Consider the following 21,753-nt stretch of genomic DNA (forward strand, 5'->3'; position numbering starts at 1 on the left):
TTTCTAAGAAACTGTTTTAAACACTTAAAGGAAGTGTTCTGCTATATGTCTCATATGTCTTGGATTCAGGAAAACATTCCCAATATTAGAGGAAACCAAGCAATTCAGAAAAATAGGTAGTGCCTCTTAACACTGGGTGCTACTGGGAATTCTCTGAGGCCTTGTCTACACAGGTTTTTGCAGAGTACACTTTCAATGTTTAATAAAATAAGAAGATAGTTTCAGTTTTACACAGCAATTCTTCAGAATGGAATTACACTTTAAAGATAAATTTTGTTTACATTAAATATTAATATGTATTTTCTAATGAATTCCTCATGCCAACAACAAATATTATGTAGCTGTGCTAGAGTTACACTGGCAGACCTGTATGTGGGGAGCACAGGACTGGAATAACGGGGTTACTACAGGTCAGGATTGAAGGAACCTGCATTAAGCCCCACTGAAGTCTCTATCACAGTTGTATCCTGATCTTGCTTGAGGCCTCAAGGAACCATGATAATACAACTAACTAGCTACATAATAACAACTAACATTTACTGAAATTAAGAGACTTTAGCAGCTGGATTGTTAAAAAGTGGCTGATTTGAAATTAAGTCAACGCAGGAGAATTTAATATGTATGTGTGCGTGTGCGTGTGTCATACAACTCATTAGGCTCAATTAAGAAAAACAAACAGAAATCAGAGTAAGTCTCAAAAACTCAGAATCTTCTTTTACACCAAAAGATCAGATTAATTGTGACTGAAAAACCTGCAACATTATGATGGAATTTTAATCCTGACTGAAATGGAATAAAACAGTTTGCAAACTACAAAGTTTATGAATGTCATAAAAATTATTGATAAGTGATAAAGACCAACTCCATTTGAAAAGTCCAGCCACGCTTTTCCAGGTAGTCTGGCATTACTTACTCCAACGCATTTGGAAACCTCGAGCATTATATTGCCTTGAGGATGACCTTTCTTGTACATTTTGCTTCCAAGTATGAACACCACTACAATAAGTAAACAGAAAAACATTTCAGGATTGACTGAAACTAGAGGAAAATACTTTGGTATACAAAACATAATGACAAAGAGGTTAAAACAACCCAAGCCTGAGTGGGAAACAGCACTGTAAAGAGCAATAAAACAGTTAACATATTTTTCAATTAATTTTTAATCAATCCAATATACTTTATCAGACTTTTAAACAGATTCTTATGCAGTCCTTATTCAGGCAAACATCTGATGTCTTCAGTGAGTAGGCAGTTTGCCTGAGTAAGGACAAAAACAAAACAAAACAGATGGGGACCTTAGGTCTGGGCCTGCTGTATTTCCCTAATACAAGCTATAATTAAAGATGTAATTTTGGAAGAGCAAGTTTATTGGATATTGCAGCTATTTTATCCTCTATGGAACTCTGAGAGGCTTCTTATAACAAAATAATTCCTTGGTCTTTGTACTGCAATGCTCATTGAGCAGTGCAGCTGATAAAATGCAGTGGTTTTTCATAAGCAAGTAAATGGTTAGATACAGAAGGACAATGCAATATTTCACCAATGCATCTGCAGTTACTGTATTAATATATTTTGTATTCTGTGCTCATCTTAATCTTGAATATTTGATGACAGCTTTGAAAAACCTCCCTTATTTAAAGCTTTCACATTTATTTACTGCCCATGAATGCTCCAAATAGTACCACATAAGCTAAAGCAAACTATGTCATGCAGAACATTTAGGGTTTATTTGAGGTTTTGTCATGAACACAGATAAGGGGCAGTATGTTCTTGTGCTGCCTCTGGAGCAGCTCTCATGGGAGTTCCCCCGCTGCTCCAGGAAGGGAATAAACTGCACCAGATCTATAGCAGGTACAGAGCAGGCTCCCTGACATGCTGGCACAGCAATGTACATTGTGGGGGGTGGAAACAAGGCTCTGCCCACTCACATCCACGTGCATGAAGAGGGATGTAATAGCTCTGTGGATCTTGCTTCTCCTCTGGTGCAATCACCCATGATGTGGGTAGCTGGTGCAGGGGCATACGGGGACACATCTTGCACTCCCTTAAGCCCTAGCACTGCCATGCAGGCCAGGCCACAATTTGACCCTTAATAGTAAAACTATTTTTATTAGACAATTTCTCCTTAATTATCAGATTTTGATTTGACTGCTATTTCCAAAGCAAAGGTATCAAGCCTAACCCTTCATTTGTACCTCTAATATGAGAACTCTCTTACCCCCGATCAGGTTTTGGGATATTGTGAAGGAGTCAGGACTAGTAACCTGAGGAGATGTAGTCCATCAATTTTCTACTTTAATATTTCTGTCATAGTTTGAACCTTGTCCATAATACTATGTAACTCCTGACCAGTGGTACATGTATATTTATATTTTACCTTTTTAGACTGCAGCAGTACACCCAAGCAATTACAATATATGGAGCTTTCTACCATGCAAATATATTTATCTGTATGGTGTTAATTGGCAGTTATGCCAATGCTACATCAGGAATCCTGGATTATAAAGAACAAGGCAGCCTCTCCCTTTAACTCCACATTTCTAAGCAAATAGTCTTATTTCCCCTTGTATAAAAAGTCGCCAATATAATAAAGAGAATTTATGCAATAAATAAAATGGAAAACATGCAACATACTCAATGAAACAGCCATGAGTGCGGCAGGCACTCCAAAGGCCAGTGGGTAACACTGTTGCTTGGTGTGAATTCCACATTCTTCTCCTGAAGGAATTAAAAAGTGTTAGACAGAGTTTTGTATACTAGTGTCAGCTAGCATTAAAGCTATAAAATTTACCTAGGAGTATACTAGCCTGCTAGCAACTAATCTGTCTTGCTCTGACAGTTTAGTCAGCCTTCTAGTCAAACCATTAAATAAAGTCCTATCTTTCTTCTTTTGGTTGACTCTTTCTGTTCAAACCACAGAAGGAATTTTCAATGACATACCAGAAAAGAAGGGTCTCTCATATTTTTTCATATGCTCATCTGCCATCTATCCTAGGAAGGATAGCAAATTGTGTTGACTAATAAAATGACAGCAATGAACTGGAATAGAATGCCAGAAATCGAAAGGTCCAAGTCTGAGCTACATTTATTTGGGATCATTTGTATAATTCTCTCGTGGCTTTGCCATTCTTGAGAAAGCAGCCATTCCAAAGTCATGCCAATAAAATCTATAATCCATCATACAGCGCAACACATACTCCACTTACAGATGTATGTGTGTACATGTGTGTATAGTCACTACACTATGTAATCAGAGTTAAACATAGAAAGAAAGGACAGAAAAACAAGTATATTTAATCATGTACAGTTTATTAAGGAATGAACCCAGATACTGATGATTTAGCATTTGTTTTACATTTAGCAGGACGTCACTTCCATTAAAGAAAAATCAATGAGACCTTTATAATTAGAACACATAAAAATTTCCATTTTGATAGTAGTAAAATTTTGACTTAATTTGTTGTATATTTTAGGTGTGTATGTGCAGGGGCGGCTCTAGACATTTTGCCGCACCAAGCACGGCGGCATGCTGTGGGGGGCGCTCTGCTGGTCGCCGGTCCCGTGGCTCCGGTGGACCTCCCGCAGGCGTGCCTGCGGAGGGTCCGCTGGTCCCGCGGCTCCACCTAAGCCACGGGACCAGCGGACCCTCCGCAGGCACGCCTGCTGGAGGTCCATCGGAGCCCTGCCTGCCGCCCTCCCGATGACCAGCAGAGCGCCCCCCGCAGCATGCCGCCCCAAGCACATGCTTGGCATGCTGGGGCCTGGAGCCGCCACTGTATATGTGCATCTTCTGTAATACCCTTAAGCCTCTGAATAAAAAGCTCCCTTTCTTCTTTCCCTCTTCCCCCCACAAAATAGAGAAATCTAATGATATTTTCCTCTCCTTTTTTGATGATTTTAGTGGTGATTTAAAAGATGCTGTGTTAAATATCACTGTAGAACAAAGCCTTCTTTGAGCTACAAGAGTCACAGCAGCAGTGCTGGCTTCCCCATCTTCCTATCAGGTGTGAAAGTAGTGCAGTCTCCATGGTCATTCAATTTTTAGCCTCTCTGAGACTGCCAAGAAAGATGCCCATTACCATCAACTATGACAGTGAGGTTTTGCAATATTGATATTTCTATATTAGAAATAAGCTGAAACTATATGTCTCATAAGCCATCAGATGGTAATGACTTCTGGGTGGACTCCAAGTAGTTGCCTAAAACTAAAATACCCTTATCCAGTACTAATCCAATAAGTGATCCAGCCCGCTGCCTTACTCTTTTTTGCTATGCTGTTTAACCAGTTTGTAGACAACAACAGTGCAAGTTTACCTCTGAGAATTGGAGTGATTATAGTAGAGAGGAGACTTCCGGCATTAACAGACAAATAAAATAGAGAGAAGAATCTATTTCTTTGTTTTTCCTGCAGTGAGAGTAAGAAAATAAATTTTAAAAGAACTATTTAGAACATGGTTAGTCAGTATTATGTTGATCAGACTCTGCTGGCCTAAATTACAATGTAAGATTGGAGTCTGCCCAATATTTAGTACTGATGACACAGTGTATGTATTTGTAGAGAACACTGTAGTAGGATCTAGCTCTTCTTTTGGACACCCAATACCAGAGCAATGGGCACCACCTGAAGATGTATATCTATTATTATTAAAAAATGAAATATGAGTCCAACTATGTTTGAAAAATATTGTTACCTGTTCCTCTTCAAACTGATCTCCACCAAATGCTGCTACACAGGGCTTGATTCCGCCAGTACCAAAAGCAATTAAGATCAGGCCAATCATAGACAGACCACTAGGGAAGGGAGAAAATGTCACTCAGTTTACTTTAGTATAGGTAAAGGAACATCACACAAGGAAAAATGCCCATGCTTGCTAATAGCAACAGCATTAAACAAAGGAATTCTTAACTGTGTCCTAACATTAAAAAATGTCATTGACAGATTTCTGGTCTATATATGCCACTGAGGTGGCTTGAAGGAAATGCAATGGGCTGGAGAAGAATTATCCCCGTGCAGGACCAGCATAGGGCTGAGTTAAGCAGCCCTACTCTGCCCCGATTAGATGCACCAGCTTGGAGGGCATGCTGGGGCCAAGGACACAAGGTGGTGCATTAGGGATGGAGGTGCAATTGTAGCACTAAGCTCTGTGGGGATTCTGAACGTCAGAGAGCCTATAGCATCTCAGGCAAAGCTGCCATAACTTAAAGCAGCTCCTGGGGCTGAGCTACCTTATACCGGGGCCATTTCAGGCCCTGCAGCAGCCAGAATGCAGGCAGTAGAAAGGTGACATAAAACCATCTTTGTCCCTGATCATCCTGGCCCATGCTTTCTGTGCTGGAAGTGCAGGACAGTCTCTAGCACTGGGGTCGGCAACCTCTGGCACGTGGCTCGCCAAGATAAGCACCCTGGCGGGCCAGGCCAGTTTGTTTACCGGCCCTGTCAGCAGGTTCGGCGGACCACGGCTCCCACTGGCTGTGGTTCACCATCCCAGGCCAATGAGGGCGGCGGGAAGCGGTGCGGGCGAGGGATGTGCTGTGCCAGAAAGCAAAGATAAAATAATGAACTTTAGCTTATTCTTAAGATATTCTTTCTTGACTCATTTATCTGGGAGAAATACTCTTATTTTATTCAGGAGTATGATATACTTTCCTTGGAAATCAAGATGTAGTTTTATGAAGCAATGTGAATGGTGTCATATGTTGTATAATATATTTCTGGATGTTAAAATTCCAGCTCCAAAATCGGATGAAAGTAAAATAGGATATTTTATTAACTACAAAGTTTCAGAGAACCTCTTTTGCACAAACCTTGTGCAGTGATGAAAATCTGTAGTCTGACTAGCAAAACTCATAAAATGTATAGTTCATACTCAATATAGAGTATAGTTAGTCTGCCTTTGTAATCATTCTCTTACATAGCTGAGATTTAAAATAAAATTTGAATGAAAGAGATCTGCCTTGAGGTAAATGACTGCCTCACTTAAATTAAGTGAAATCAGTATGGTTTGAATTTTGCACACATCCTGTGAAACTTTTCAGGTGCATAAAAATAAAAGGGAGAACTGTTTAAGTAGTGAACTACACAGGTTCTCTTCTCTAAAACTATTCAATCTTGGGGAAATTGATTGTGAAAATTCAAGCTGCTCTAGGGCAGGTTTTTAAGCAGCAGATTAATATAGGTTTCAGTGGTCTTTGCCACATTATAGCAGTCATATAACCTGGATATGACAGCTTCCTTATAAAAGTAGCAGCAAATAAGGAGAGGCTGATCATTAGACAATTAAAGCAACAAGTACAGTAAATTAAAGAACTAAATTATTCCATCATGCATTAATCTGGAAGACAGAACGCGTAATGCAACTTACATGTGCAATGGAATGTTATCAGGAGTTCCATCCCTGTTATAGTCTGTCAAGTCATTTATGGAACTTACTGCCATGATCGCCTGTCCAATGGTATAAACAATGGACAGGGAGATAATGGTCCTGTTGTAAAGGAAGAAGACAGAAAATATGTTTTTTTAACTGCACAGCTAACTCAGATTTCTTTCTAGTTCACAAAATGTTTCAGGCAGAAAGATAATTGGTTAGAATAAACAGGATGAATAAATCCACCATGAAATAGCTATGAGAATCTTATCACAAGATACTGTAAATATATCAAAACATTTCCTGAATAATAAACAATTTATCCCATACCAGTTATACTTTTGATACTTTATTTTAAAAGTAGTCTCTGCTTAAGCAAAATAAATAATTTAATTATATTACTTAATTGAATTATAGTAAGGTAATGAGACAAAAGATATTAGAAAAAAGGCATGTATTCTGGCATTTTATTTAACATCAACATATTGTGATTGCACCATCAGTCAGTGCTTCAGTGATTGCCTCTTTAATAACCAAGTGAGGGAAAAAAGTAAGATTGTGAAAGTCCTTTTGTCCTATTTAATACATTGTGAAATTTAAATTGTATATGCATTATACCAACAATATGCAACCTATGCTCTGGGTACATAACTATTTATAGTTCTCTATTTTTCTTCATTGAAACTTCAGGGGAAAAATAATGAAAACTACACAAAAGTATCTTCAGAAATAATGAGAATGGCCCATTAGCTGGTTCACTCAGATTATAGTGTATTCATCTATGAAAGACTAAAATTCAAGACTAGCATCAGGATAGTAGTGCCGACGGTAGCACCAAATGTGACTTTCTCTGTTGCCACTGCATTGGGCAACTGAGTGTGCATATTGTAGTGTGATCAAGAAACTCATAACTTTAAACTTGTGTCCATTCTTGTTTCACAAAGCCCTTAAACATGTTCTTTACTTTAACTTCAATGGGACTTAAACATGTGCTTAAATGTTCTGCTGAATGTGTTCTTAGTACAAATCCACAAACATATACATTTTTCTCTAATCTCTGTCAGTCATAATAATTTTAGGTATTAGTTTTAACAGCAATGGGAAAAACATTTCAGATAGGAGTGTGATTTTGTCTGAGCTGAAAGTGAGAAAATCTTGTTGCTGTTCTTTATTTGGGAGTCTCAGATACTACAGTGATAAGGGCTATGTAAGTAATAGAGAGACAATTTATGTCAGGGGTGGCCAAACGTACCGACCTTCTGAGCTGCACACGACAATCTTCAGAAGTTCGAGAGCCGGGGCACCACTGCTGGTGCTCAGGGCTTCTGCCCCAGTCCTGCTGAAGCTTGAGCCCCAGCAGGCGTAACCCCCCCACACACTCCTGCTGAAGCCCTAATACCGCCCTTCCTGTTGGGCAGAAGCCCCTATCCCACCAACCCACTTCAAGGTAGAGGCCCCACGCTCCCCCCCCCACCCCCCACCCCAAGTCTGGTAGGTGGTGAATAGGAGGGTACCTGGGGGGTCTCCATGAGCAGCACTTTAACTGTAAAAGAACCGCATGCAGCTCACAAGCCACGGTTTGGCCATCGCTGATTTATGCAGTTGGTTCTGTGTGATTTACATGTATGTACAGCACATTGCAAAAATGCTATGTATCCTCTTCCACAGACTAGAGCTCCCTGTCCAACAGAGTATGGAGAAAGTCCCTGAGAGTACTCCCGCAAAGTGATAGTGTACAGGTACAGTAGATGGGTTACTTGAGGATTGAACCTCCATGATATTAATGCTATAATTATTAGTACTTTGGCTAACCTCCGCACAGTCCTGTCTGTTAACCTTCCTCATGAACTTTACAGTAGTAGTTTTTTGCTTCAAAAATTACCCCAAAGCATATTTTAGGAGTAAATCAAAAGTTTTATATTATTCCCACTTGCCAAGACTCAAGTTCTAGGTTCCAACAGAGTAGTCCCATTGATCTCATAGTAAGCTTTTGCAAGATCAGGGATTTAAGCTGCGTTGGCAATCTGATATAAATCAATTATTGTACTAAAAACACAGAATCCTAAAACATGGTTTTGATAAATGAGTTAAAAGTTGAAGGGTGGAATTCACAAAGGGGACACAGGTGCTATTTAGATCTCTAAGTCCAACATTTAGGTGCAACAGGCAATCACAACCTCCTGCTTGGCTGCCACATAACCCTATAGATCAGGGATGGGCAAACTATGGGCTGGGGGCCTCATCCAGCCCTTCAGATGTTTTAATCCGGCCCTTGAGCTCCCGCCGGAAATCAGGGTCCAAGGCTTGCCCTGCTCTGGCGCTCCAGCCAGGGAGCGGAGTCAGGGGCTTGAGCCGCTCTGCACATGCCATGGCACCACATGGCACCCGGAAGCAGCAGCATATCCCTCCTCCAGCTCCTACACATAGTGGCAGCCAGGGGGCTCCACATGCTGCTACTGCCCCAAGTGCCACCCCTGCAGCTCCCATTGGCCTGGAACTGCAGTCAATGGGAACTGTAGGGGTAATGCCTGCGGACGGGGCAGCGTGCACAACTGCCTGGCTGCCCTCTGTGTAGGAGCTGGAGGGGAAAATGCCACTGCTTCTGGGAGCTCCTTGAGGGAAGTGCCACCTGGATCCTGCACCCCTGACTCCCTCCTGTGCCCCAACTCCCTGACCCAGCCCTGATCCCCCTCCTGCCCTCCAAACCCCTTGGTCCCAGCCCAGAGCACACTCCTGCACACCCAACCCCTCATCCCCAGCCCCAGTCCAGAGCCCGCACCCCCAGCCAGACCACCCTCCTGCACCCCAACTCCCTACCCCAGCCCGGACCCCCTCCTGTATCCTGAACTCCTGACTTTTGGCTCTACCCAAGAGCCTGCACCCCCACTCAGAGCCCTCACCCCCTCCTGCACCACAACCCCCAATTTTGTGAGCATTCATGGCCCCCCATACAATTTCCATACCCAGATGTGGCCCTTGGGCCAAAAAGTTTGCCCACCACTGCTATAGATACCTCTGTTTCCCCCATTAAAGTCTCCAAAGAGCCTAAGTTTCGGTAGCTGGGCATGCACACAGCTGACTAAATCTTGACACCAACCAGTAGATTGGTGCCTAACTAATTCCTAAGCTTCAGTGGGACCAGAAACGATGTATTCCCGGACTATCTTGCCTTTAGGGCCTGATCAGGAAGGCATGCTCAAAGCATACCTAACCCCCCTAAAAGACAATGACAACAGAGATGCCCCTTATAACCTTTAGTTTAGTGGCTAGAGTACTCCCCCAGGACCTGGGAGACCCAGGTTTAAATCTACCCTCTGCCTGAGGCAGAGAGAGGATCTGAATGTGGGTTTCCCACTTCTAAGGTGAGTGCCCTAACCACTGGGCTATGCAGCAGTCTGGGGCAGAGCGCTCCTGTTGAAGCGGTTCTACTGTGTATAAATAATTAAATATTCAGCAAGAGAATTAGAACTTGGGTCTCTTACCTCACTGGTGAGTGCCCTACCTGAGTCATTCTCACACTCTCTTTGTCCCAATGAATATTTCTGTCAGTGACTCAGGCTTTTCCTCACTTCCAGTTCTGAATGAAATCTACTAAAACTTGAAACCTCTCTACAAATCTGAATTCATGAACACCAGCTCCTGACAGAGTATTCTTGAATCCTGAGGGTGGTTTGAAACACTCTTTCCCTAAAGCAAGAGTTGGAATTTCATTGCTTTTTTCAGTCATGCCTTCATTTGATTATTTTGCTTTTTAAATAAGCACTCACTTGAACTTTCCCAGCCAGGAGTCAGCAATGATTGCTCCAAGGATTGGAGTCAAATAGCACAGAGCAACAAATGTGTGGTAGATGGCTGTAGATAGGTTATCATCCCAATGGAGAAAATATTTGAAGTACAGAACAAGCACAGCTACAAGGGGGAACAAAACAATCTGTTAGGGAGGTGATAATCAGTAACTGAAACCAAAAACAGGTGAAGATTGAAAAGGAAGTTACCTCGCATTCCATAGTAGGAGAATCTTTCACAGAACTCATTGATGACAATGAAGAAAATGCTGAGTGGATAACCAAAGCAACTTGGCTGAAAGGGAACAATGGTACAATGTGAATTCCAACAAAGCCACAAAATGTCTAAAGAAGATCATTATCTGGCCGCAATTCATAATTCTAACCCAAGTCAGTACAAATTTTACTAGTTACAGGTCAATTATTGCATACCAGTGTAGTTAAATCTATTGACTGCAATGGAGCTAGGCAAAACTGTAATTGAATAAAAACTTCATGTATTGCATATTTAGGATGCTAGGCTTCTAATGTCTAGAGTAGGTCTGACTAGTATTCCAAAATATGCAAAACACTGTTATTATTCATTTTTATGTTAAAATCTGGTGACATTTTTAGAGCTCTCTTGTCAGGTGCAAATGATGAACCATTAGTGTTGGACTAAAGCAAATCTTCCAGAAAGACAACCAGTCTTGATATGAAACCATCAAAAAGAGAAAGAGAATCTTCCACTTCCCTTGGTAGTTTGTTCCAGTGGTTAAACACCCTCACTGTTAACATTTGTGCCTGATTTCTGATTTGAATTTGTCTGCCTTCAACTTCCAGATATTGGTTCTTGTGTACCTTTTCCCACTAGATTAAAGAGCCCTGTAGAATCCAGTATTTCCACCCAGTGAAGATAAAGTTTAGGCATGCAAATACATGAGTATATTACTGTGAGTATTTGCATGCTGGATCTTTTAGGCCATAAGAGTTGATGATTCATGAATTATTGAGTTGCATAGCCATGCTGAGTACTGAGGTGAGAGCAACAGAGTACAAAATTAGGCAAATACAACCAACATATGTGCACAGATCTTTAAAAACCTTTTGTTAGCTAAAATGCTCTGCATACTGGTTAATGTTTTTGGGCCAATAATCATTATTGTTTTATCTGCCCTGAAAATGGAATCTGTATGCTCGTTGATACACAAATTGAAATGCCATCTAGTATATTTTCACTGTGACTTTGACAAGTACCTCTGTGCCATCACCTTAAATGTGTTTTGTAACTCTACAAGATAATAGAGTATTATGAATCACAACAGATACCTCTACATCTCAGCAGCAACAGCACACCAGCTTCACAAACTACTGGGCCATGTCTTAACTCTGGCCTTCTCAGTGTCAGTACAGTTCCACAAATATAGTACAGATCTAAAATATGGGCTAAATGCAAAAAATTCAGAAGATCTGGATTTGTAGCTATAAATATAGGAATCTTTCTATCTACCAAATTAAGAGAAAAGGATTCCAACGGGGAATGGAAAACAGATGGATAACAAAAGGTGTTTGAATTCAAACCTATAGGAACAGGAGACAGTAAATTCCATGCAAGGCCAAAACACAACCTAAAGCATCTCACATGGAACCCGAAGGCTAATGTGATGGACACTTTCAAAATGTCTCAATAGAATGCATCCTGTCCTCCTGCCATAACTACAGGGCAAGGATCAGGGACGGCTCCAGGCATCAGCACAGGAAGCAGGTGCTTGGGGCGGCCAATGGAAAGGGGCGGCACATCCGGGTCTTCGGCAGCAATTTGGCAGCGGGTCCCTCAGTTCCTCTCGGAGGGAAGGACCCGCTGCCGAATTGCCGCCGAAGAATGACGCGGATTGTGGCTTTTTTTTTCTTTTCTCTTCACCGCCTGAGGTAGCAAAAAACTGGAGCTGGCCCTGGCAAGGATAAAACTGATCAGTGGCAGGTTTTTATTGATGGTGACAATGAACATGCACTCTTAGTCTATCTAGGAGTTTTAATGTAGATGTGGATATGATGACTGTTTAATTTTGATAACATAATTTACATGCTTGACTGATGGTTTTCAGTTTTCAGTACAGTCCTTTTTGTCTCAAAATATGGGTATCTCTGCTATAAATCATAATTTATCAGAGCAGTACAGCTTTTGTTACTGAACACTACAAGACACCTTCAGTATCTTGAAAACAGAAAAGCTAAAACAGTGTCACAAATTACATTTTAAAATTAGTTTTCTGTGGAGAAACAAGAAAGGGAACAGGAGAATGCTCTGCCTTTCATATTTATGCCATGCCTATTCATAGCTTACTGTTTATGGGCCTGATCCTGCAAGATGCACGATGCTATTAGATCTGTAGCTTGCAGAATCAAATCTTAAGAAAATCTTCATTTGATTTCGATGGAGCTATGTCAATTTACACCTACTGGGGATCTGGTCCTGAGACTATAGTGAGTTCTGTGATTAATACCTTGCTTTTTTAAAAACTTGAAAAGCTTTATTGTGTACTATAAGAAATTACCTAACTGCTGAGAAGAATTTCATACTGAGTTGTGTTTGATATCTCATAGTTCAGACTTGTTTTAGATATCTCATAGTTCAGACTTCTTAAACTGGGGACAATACAGTCTTGTGTGGCTAGCTAGAGGAGGGATCACAGGAAATCTTGATACTAAGCCATATAACCCTTGTGGCAAAAGATCAAGTACAGAAGGATCTTTGAACACAGATTAAACATAATTGTATATGTCAGCTACAGTTAGTTAAAGTGAAAAAGATTATCAAATAGTGCTTTAAAAAGCAATCAATATTAATATGCAGGCTAAATGTAAGAGATAATTTAGTCTGAGGTTTAAAAAAATCAATTGTTTCAGAGGTCAAGTTTTTCTGGAATTAAAGAGACATTTGTTGTTGAAAAGTGGCATTTGATACTGTTTGATATAATGTTATGAGATTTCAGTAATTTTTGTATTTAGACTATTGCAGTAATGTTAATAATTCAGATCCAATTCAATGCAAAGAAAAACAGCCCAACAGGTCCAACTGAAAGAAGTTGTACAATGGAAGTCCTGCCTGCAGCTAGTGAATTGAGAAGCTTTGGTCAATAGTGGAACCTCTAAACATAGCTCAAATTAAATTTCCACCAATTTTTTCAATTATTAAGAAGCTAGATATGGAAAGACTTATTGTGTCCATCACATTGGAAGTATAAATTAGTGTCTTTTATCTATCATATTAAAGGGTTACTACATTTGAATCCACAGCTTTCACAAAAACACAACTCAGTATGATGGTCAGTAGCTTGTCAACTGTTATGAATTACATCTGCTGCAGTGATGGATATGTTCTGAGACATTTTGTAACACTGATCTTGAGTTCAGAGCTAGTTACACTTGCATGGTAATGAGACATTCTTCCAAGAGACTACATTGATGGAAGATACATTAATGGCAGTCTATGGGCTGTGGGTGAGAAACCTTGTGCTGCATGTAAAGAAGTATGCTTGTAAATATTACAACTGAGAGAAATAATAAAAAAAAGATAAAACACAAGGATGGGCCTGCCTAGATTACATTCAAACTTACTCTATGCTCAATTTGTTTTTTTATTTTTCAGTTTCTTGACAAACTTTGGTGTATTATATTGGGTAAAATCTTGAACAAATGAGCATAAGAATATATTTGCTTATTAGGGTTTCTATAAGAGAAAAATGAGATGGGGCACCACCCCTTCTACAGACATACCAGAGCAGTCAGATGAACAAAGGTCTTCCTAATATGTAAAGCTCTCATCCTGCTTAACTACATCACATAACTATGTGCTGGTAGCTACACTTTTTGTAGTGAAGGTATCTGCTGCGTTTACATTCTGCTTCACTTTTATTTCAGGATTTTCTCTTTATTTTTTATCCTAGGCCAAAACACTTTACTTTTTTGATAACTGAATTAGATATTGAGTTTTTAAAGTAAATTGCAATTAGATACTGTTGGGAGCTTCAGAAAGAAAGAAAGTGAGCTCTGATCTCAGTAGAATGGAATCAGGATAGCAATAATGATCTGCATACGCTGTCTGGCCAGGGGAGGTTGGGATACTGTGACACGGTGTCAGGTACTAGGACACTCCACAGACCACCCTGCTCTTCTTCGCTCACATTTAGGTGTATGCAGTGGCTGGGAGTCTTTCTAAAGGCCTGATCTAATGCCCACTGAAGTAAGTCAAAAGACTCCCATTGACCTCAATGGACATTGGATCAGGCTCTAAGGCAGTAATCGAATTCTCTGTTGATGTAAATGGGCACAACTCAATTGACTTCAGCTGGGCTTATGTCCATTCAGCAGAGATTTTGACTCAGCTTGTCTATGTAGTATGTTGGGAACAATGGGAACATTACTTGAGTACAACAAACAAACACTTTTCAGAGTTAAAAAAATAAATACTAACCCCATATTTTCTTTCCTTCTTATTTTTCTCTATTAGAAAAAGAGAGAAACAAATTTATGTAAACTAGGAAATAACATTTCTTACCAAGACAATGGAAAACACAATAATCTTAGCTTAATAATAAACACAATACTCTTAATAAGAAAAATATTCTTAATTAATTTAAACTGTAAATAATTCAGTATAAACTTGGCAGTATTCATTAGCCATAAGCATTTTTACAGATAAAATGTATGTACAGAGTAAGTAAACTTTCAGACCTCTATGTGTGGCTTTTTATACTCTGAAACAATTGTTTCAAAATTAAATGAAATTGTTTTTGTATTGTGTATCTATAGTAGAGCAATTGCAGCTTGGAAGTTATATTTATTTTCAGTCCCATACCATAATTAGTAAACTCTAAGATATTTAGTTTATGTATCAACTAAGAGGCATTAACTGTATACAAAAACTTGAACAAGGAAGGGTTTTGAAAATATAATTACAGGCAGTAAACTGAATAAGAAATTTTAAAAAATAGAAAACAAAAAATTTAAGCAAAGTTTGAGTACATACTAAAGCTACCTCTCTATTAAATACAAACTATAGAAACACACATTTATTGTTTAATATTTGTAGAAAGTCTCATTGTAAAAACCAGCTCTTCATAATAATTGCCATGCTGCAGTCTGTATGCTTTGGTGTTTTAATGTATTTACATAGGAAACTAGCCATAACATTTGAATTTACTTCAGATCATCCTAGTGTTTGAAGTTTGGTTGCCTTTCACTTATCTGTTTAATAGAGAGAAGTGAAATACTTCTGTAATTGGCACAGATTCACATTTGGCATCTTTGTTTGGATATTTAGTCCATTGCAAAGGAATATGAAATTGAAAACAAGTTTTTAAGAAGAAAATTATGATATTTTGTACAGACTGAAACAAAATCTTTATAATATGCTTTCAGCCAGTGGGGAACAAGTACTAATATTTAATTTTACTAGTAAGATGAGGGGAGCTAAGAAATACACAAGAATGTAGGTGTCCAGAGAGTCATACATATCTCAAATGAAAAACAGTCATGAACAGTGCAAGGCAGTATCACACATACTGTAAAACTTGTTCAGACCATAAAATCATCACTAATCCAGGCAACACCAAACTATCAAACAGCCCCAAAGCCGTGATCTGCTTCAAATTAAGCTCTGGGTGCGCTACCTTTACAGCTTGCTTTACAGACACGGCAAAAGTAAGAAGTAGAGACAAGATAAAGACAAATGCCATTCAGCTTGATCCTGTAGATTCTGCAAAATACTGAGCACTACGGCCTGATTTAGCAAAGCACGTAAGCATGTTACTAACTTTAAACATGTGAGTAGTCTCACTGAAATCAGTGGGAAATGTTTAAATTCTTTGATGGACTGGATGCCTTGATGCTCAGGGCCCAGAGTGGTTTCTGCAGGCCTCTGAAGCATGTTTTTCCAAAGTGAGTTTTGCTGACAGACACAGGGTTCGTGCCATCGCTGATAAAGAAATCTTCGTGTGAAAATGTAATGGACGTCAGCACTTCTTATGTTAAAAGTTCAGTATCTTGAAGATAAAACTCAAGTACATCAGGGATGTGTACTTTGAAATCCTGGTTTGCAAACTAAACAAAACTATAACAGATTGTCATTATGAAAGGAAATGTTATTTCTGCTTACTTGAGTAGCATGTAGTCCATAGTTCACTGTGTGCACATAAACGTGTACACAGTGTACTGACAACAACAGTGCTGGATACCTAAGCCCCTTCTTTTTCAGTTTGAAACAATTTTTACTGAAAAATTCCTGGGTTTTACAAAAATATTCATTTTTTTAAATTTTAACTCTACTTTTATATCATTCAAATATATAAAAATACCTTGTTTTATTAGGAAAATACAATACACTGCATGAGATATATGTATTATGATAATACATTAGTCTGTGTGTAGATGCAAAGCTGCCTATTGAAGTAAAGCTATATATTAGTCTAGAATAGTGGTTCTCAACCTAATTACCATTGTGGGCCACATATGCAACTCTCTATGTGTTACGTAGGCCTCATCCACACAATATATATACTTCCTACATGGCCCTGAAGATATCACATGGGCCACAGCTGTGGGCTGATTGGGCCGCAAGTGGCCCATGAGCTGCAGGTTGAGAACCACTGGTCTAGAACAGCGGTTCATAAACTATGGGTCGGGACCCCCTTTGAATGTCCCAGGGCTGGCTTAGACTCGCTGGAGCCCAGGGCCAAAGCCCAAGCCCCACTGCCCAGGGCCGAAGCCAAAGCCTGAGGGTTTCAGCCCCGGGGCGGCAGGGCTCAGGTTGCAGGCCCCCTACCTGGGGCTGAAGTCCTTGAGCTTCAGCTTTGGCCCCCTTGCCCAGAGCGTCAGAGCATGGTCTTTGGCCTCCCTACTCGGGGCAGTGGGGCTTGGGTGGTTTCAGGCTTCGGTCCCCCACCCTGTGGTCGTGAAGTAATTTTGTTGTCAGAAGGGGGTTGCGGTGCAATGAAGTTTGAGAACCCCTGGTCTAGAAGATACACACAATAAAAATACAGGCACACAAGCTCTGAAGTGCATGTGCATCTGAATGTACTGAGGAATCTCACGCCCACCACATACACATTTCAAGTTGTTAGCAAATAACAGTTTAAAGATTTGACTCACTAAAATGAGAAGAATACATTTCAGAACACAAGGACGTATTTGAAAGTTTAAAAAAACAGAAGAAAAGGATGAAGTTGAGTGTATGCGCTGCAAATGGTGTGTCCCAATTATTAAATGTAAATATTTATAGGTTTTAAGTCTACAACTGTAAACTGTTTATTCAAATGAAAAGTTTTATTTGGGGATTAGAGACATACTGTATTCTTAAACTCAGAGGTGGCAGTGTTTTGAATTCTGTTTTAGTTCTGCAGCAAACCACATTGGTGAACAGAATTCAAAGCATTAATCTACTGAATACTTCCCCCCTGTCTTTCTGTCCACCAGAATAAACTCTGATATTTACCCTGAAAAATTATTAATATTTTTTTGCCCTGACTTTCACCTGTTTTTGTTGTTATGGTCATAAACACTGATACATTCCTGGGAAAAATTAAATAAAATAAAACCTGAAAACAAAGGGCCCTATGGAAATTCTTTAAATTTTAGCACTGATTGAAAATATACTTGTTAGTACATTGTGCAAGTTTATTTTTAAAAGATTTAATCTCTTATTTTGACAAATAGAATAATTATGCTACACAGATAAAATGAATATGGAAAGTAAGGAAAATCAACACATGAAAATCATGGATATATTTTTTCTTTATAAAAATAAAGAAGTATAAAATATACCAAAAACTGTTTTAATGCTCATTTCAGGATACATGCCTTACATGCTATTTCTGAAATTAACAAAAATGTTGCTTATGCAATTCAAACAAAGAGAAACATAAGTGGATATCAAGGTATCCATGCTAAAGATCACATCTATCCATAATATTATCCCTGAATATTTTTACATGTTGATGTTTTCAGAACACCTGCAGCACTGTTATTTGCTATACCATATCTCCAGCAATTATTATTCTTTTAAATATATGTATTTGTGTTTGTGATATTTTGACCTAAATTGGAAGAAAAAAGAATAATAAAAAAAGTGTAGCTCTCTGAATTCTACAAGCACTGAAAGGAGGCCTTAGCTTTCACATTCAAAAGGCTAATAGGTAAAATAATTGCAGTATATAACTAGTGGGTGCAAGGAGGGGATGGAGCACAGGACCAGTAAGTCACTCTCCGTAGCCTTGTTGTCTGCTGACCACTCTGCTGGAGACACCATAAGGTTGCTGAGTCTTCTCTGTGACTACTGCTATGCAACCATATGGGGATTCCCTTCTTTATGGATCCCAGGGAGCTGCAAGTCTGAGAGGCTACCATTCTTGCATCCCCTGTGGAGTCCCTAAGCCTTCTCATTTGAGAGGAGGTTCTGAGGAAAACTCCATGAGATAAATTGGCAGAATTTCCTGGGCCACAGTGGTACCTCCATGGGTGAAAATGATTAGGCTTCATTTTAATATGTAATATTGGTGGCCTTGCCAGTGCTCAATCAACAAACAAACAAGTAATGTAAATCCCACTAAGCACGTTTTAACACATCCTTCTGCATGGTTAATTACTGGGTCAACTACTCTTCTGTATTATTCTATCTAAGAATCTTGCAGGGAGTACTGAATCCTCAAGCATGTATTTTTCCCATTTTTATAGGGCCTTGGTCATTGCCAGAAGCAAATCCTCAACATTCACTTCTTTAAATGAGGGAGAAATGTTCATACTTTTTAGCGTACATTTTGGGGACTTATATCTGGGAGCTGATGGACTCTCTGAGCATAATAAAATCTTTTCCTTCTGACAGCTCTGAGGATCTTATTCCTGTCTACCCTCTAATCCTTGGAAGGCAAGTGTTCTTTTCTGACTTGAATTTAATTGATTTTTCTTGCTGTGCATTTGGAAGCAACATCCCTACCAGAAAGCTCTATCATATGCATCCAGGCTGAGTACATTTCAGAGTCATTTTTCAAATACTAGATGTTACACCGTGGGTTTCTATGTTTCTGGAAATCAGTCAACATTAATGTTTATGGCTCTGACTTGCTTCTTGACCATTTCTAAACTAAGTCTCTGGGATTCACTATCCTTCACCAGGGAAGCTGATCAAGTTCTTGAATGCACCAGAGCCAAGATTTTCAAAATGAGAGCCTAACACTGTGCTACTAAGTCCTTATTTAGCACCTAAATAATTGCCCTGATTTTCAAAAGTGTTGAGCAGCACCCAGCAGTTCCCATTGACTTTAACGGCAGCTCAGCAGTTTAAAAAATCACATTATGTGTTGGTGGCATCCGTTTTTGTTTTATGCGGCCCTCACTGTCTTTGACTTTAAAAATGGTTACCTTAACTTGTTTTTAAGACTAACTTCCATTAAACTGACTGTGTCTCCATCTTTTCCAGGGGACATGAGTGACAGTTCATCTGGCACAGAGTATTACTTTCTGGGTGTGGGATTCTCTGGATGTTGGTGTGAAGAAATTCATTCATTATTTAAAATTTTCCCCTCATTGGATGTTTTTTCAGTAAGGCCAGACACAAAGAGGCCAGAAAGTATTTCCAGTTTGTATCATCATCCTTGATTCTGCCTTGTAAAATATGCTAAAGTAATATATTATTTTAATGGCAATGTGGCTATAATTTTTCCCCATATTTTATGGAAAATGAACTGCATGACTAACATATTTTCACTGCAAAAGAATATGTCCCAAAGAGCAATCTATACCACTCTCACTCATCATTGCCAAAATATTTTTAACATTAGACAAATAATACCTGTTTAAAGCAAAAAGACATGAGATACCTTTAATCCTCTAGTTAAGCACTAAATCAGGGATCGGCAACCTTTGGCACATGGCCCACAAGGGTAAGCACCCTGGTGGGCTGGCCCAGTTTGTTTACCTGCCACGTCCGCAGGTTCGGCTGATCATGGCTCCCACTGGCCATGGTTCGCTGCTCCAGGCCAATGGGTGCTGCAGGAAGTGGCGGCCAGCACATCCCTTGGCCCATGCCGCTTCCCGCAGCCCCCATTGGCCTGGGATGGTGAACTGTGGCCAATGGGAGCCGCGATTGGCTGAACCTGCGGACGCAGCAGGTAAACAAACTGGCCCGGCTCACCAGAGTGCTTACCCTGGCGAGCCACATGCCAAAGGTTGCTGAACCCTGCACTAAATCTATCTGAATTGGTTATTTACAGATGGGTTAATCCTTTGAGAAAAACACACCACCCAAGCATCTGCTTGGATTTTCCATTTAACATTCAATACCAGGCTAGTGGAAAGTGTTATGGGTATATTCTCATCCAAAAGCATGAAAATTCCAACTCCCATTAGCATTAATGTGAACGCTGTACTCTGGCTAAATGAGACCAATCCCGAGAAAAAGTTTGGTCTTTCTTTAGAAATGTGCAAAGTTTCTAAAATCTCTGGGCCAATTATTCAAAACTCAGATCAGAAACAGCTGTCATGTTCCTATACTCTTACGATAACTCTTAAACATATCTAGGGCCCAGACAAAATCTTAGTGAAAATATATCAAAGGAAGTTATTTGGAGAACAGTGATCACGTGCTCCCAAATTTGAAATGGGCAGCTCTTCTCAGAAGAAAATCTTTGAAGTTACTGAAAATTTAATGTTATTTGATTCAGATGAGGTGACAATAATTTCCCCCCTAAAATATTAATCATTTTGGATAGGGAAAAGTAGGTTTTTTGTTGACTACGAAACACTGATTGGATAAACAATTGCTGGGGCAGAGGACCCTCATGTGAATATTTTTTCTATAATTAAATAAAAAACTGCTAGTATAACATTAAGATTGCACTGATTACATAAAAGTCAGGGACAGTTAAGGTTTTTAAACAAACATAAACTCAGCCAAATGGTACATCCCACAGTAAATGTTATGTGGTACAGCACACCAATTCAGCAAGAAAAACAGAAATAGTGCCCACATAAACATAAGGTGAGTGAGTTAGCAGTGCTTTGTGAACCTTTTTGAAATGTTAACTATAAAACAATGTAATCTCATTTATTTCATTTAAATTTCCTAGTTTTGTAGCCAAGGAAAAATTGTGTTCAGTTTGTGTTCAATTGGTTTCTGAAAAAGAGATGAACGTGATTTGTCTTTTGCTCACTTGCAGCTAAACTATGTTACTGGTTTAGCAATACCAGTGCCAGTTATGGGTAATTTTCATATTATAGATAAAAGTGCACACCTTTAATTATTCCAATAATACATGTGCAAGGTAGACCTGATGCTCCCACTTAGCAGAGCTGAGGGCCAAAAGGCATAATGACTACTCCTTTCCCTACCAGGGTCAGAAAGGTGAGGGGGTCAGATTAATTACTTGCTTCCTGGGAACTGTTCCCCAATCCTTTATTTAAATTTCCTGGAGTCTGAAGGCCCAAATGCATTTTGAGTTGCAAAGCCTGAGAAATCTGAACTGAACATGTGATCTAATGACCACACAATCACAACACTGGGGGGGTATATGGGTGCAGGAGCTTTCAGGTTAAGACATAGCAGATAAATAACTTTTTATTAAAAGTAAGGA

At 39.5% G+C, this 21,753-nt stretch overlaps 1 protein-coding gene and 1 long non-coding RNA gene across 16 annotated transcripts in view; one reads left to right on the forward strand and one right to left on the reverse strand.

Moving 5' to 3' along the window:
• The window catches only part of LOC120369305, a 128,172-nt gene that overhangs the window by 41,011 nt on the left and 65,408 nt on the right, over positions 1-21,753 (forward strand). For 8 of the 15 annotated variants that reach the window (XR_005583077.1, XR_005583085.1, XR_005583084.1 and 5 more), the window contains one exon: positions 8,034-8,104. This is a non-coding gene — a long non-coding RNA (uncharacterized LOC120369305). Of the gene's footprint in view, positions 1-8,033; positions 8,105-9,940; positions 10,076-15,809; positions 15,955-18,859; positions 18,967-19,007; positions 19,051-19,601; positions 19,993-21,753 lie in introns of those variants that run through there. The other 7 variants (XR_005583067.1, XR_005583065.1, XR_005583076.1 and 4 more) reach the window with 7 other exon arrangements.
• The window catches only part of SLC15A1 (solute carrier family 15 member 1), a 53,058-nt gene that overhangs the window by 28,458 nt on the left and 2,847 nt on the right, over positions 1-21,753 (reverse strand). The window contains exons 2-9 of the mRNA XM_039482412.1: positions 14,604-14,632; positions 10,361-10,445; positions 10,133-10,274; positions 6,363-6,482; positions 4,692-4,791; positions 4,315-4,405; positions 2,635-2,718; positions 914-996 (exon numbers count right to left, since the gene is read on the reverse strand). Of these exons, the coding sequence (XP_039338346.1) occupies positions 914-996; positions 2,635-2,718; positions 4,315-4,405; positions 4,692-4,791; positions 6,363-6,482; positions 10,133-10,274; positions 10,361-10,445; positions 14,604-14,632 (734 nt within the window). The remainder of the gene's footprint in view (positions 1-913; positions 997-2,634; positions 2,719-4,314; positions 4,406-4,691; positions 4,792-6,362; positions 6,483-10,132; positions 10,275-10,360; positions 10,446-14,603; positions 14,633-21,753) is intronic.

This window comes from Mauremys reevesii, linkage group 1 (genome assembly GCF_016161935.1).
Source record: "Mauremys reevesii isolate NIE-2019 linkage group 1, ASM1616193v1, whole genome shotgun sequence".
In the NCBI taxonomy this organism is placed as follows: Eukaryota; Metazoa; Chordata; order Testudines; family Geoemydidae; genus Mauremys; species Mauremys reevesii.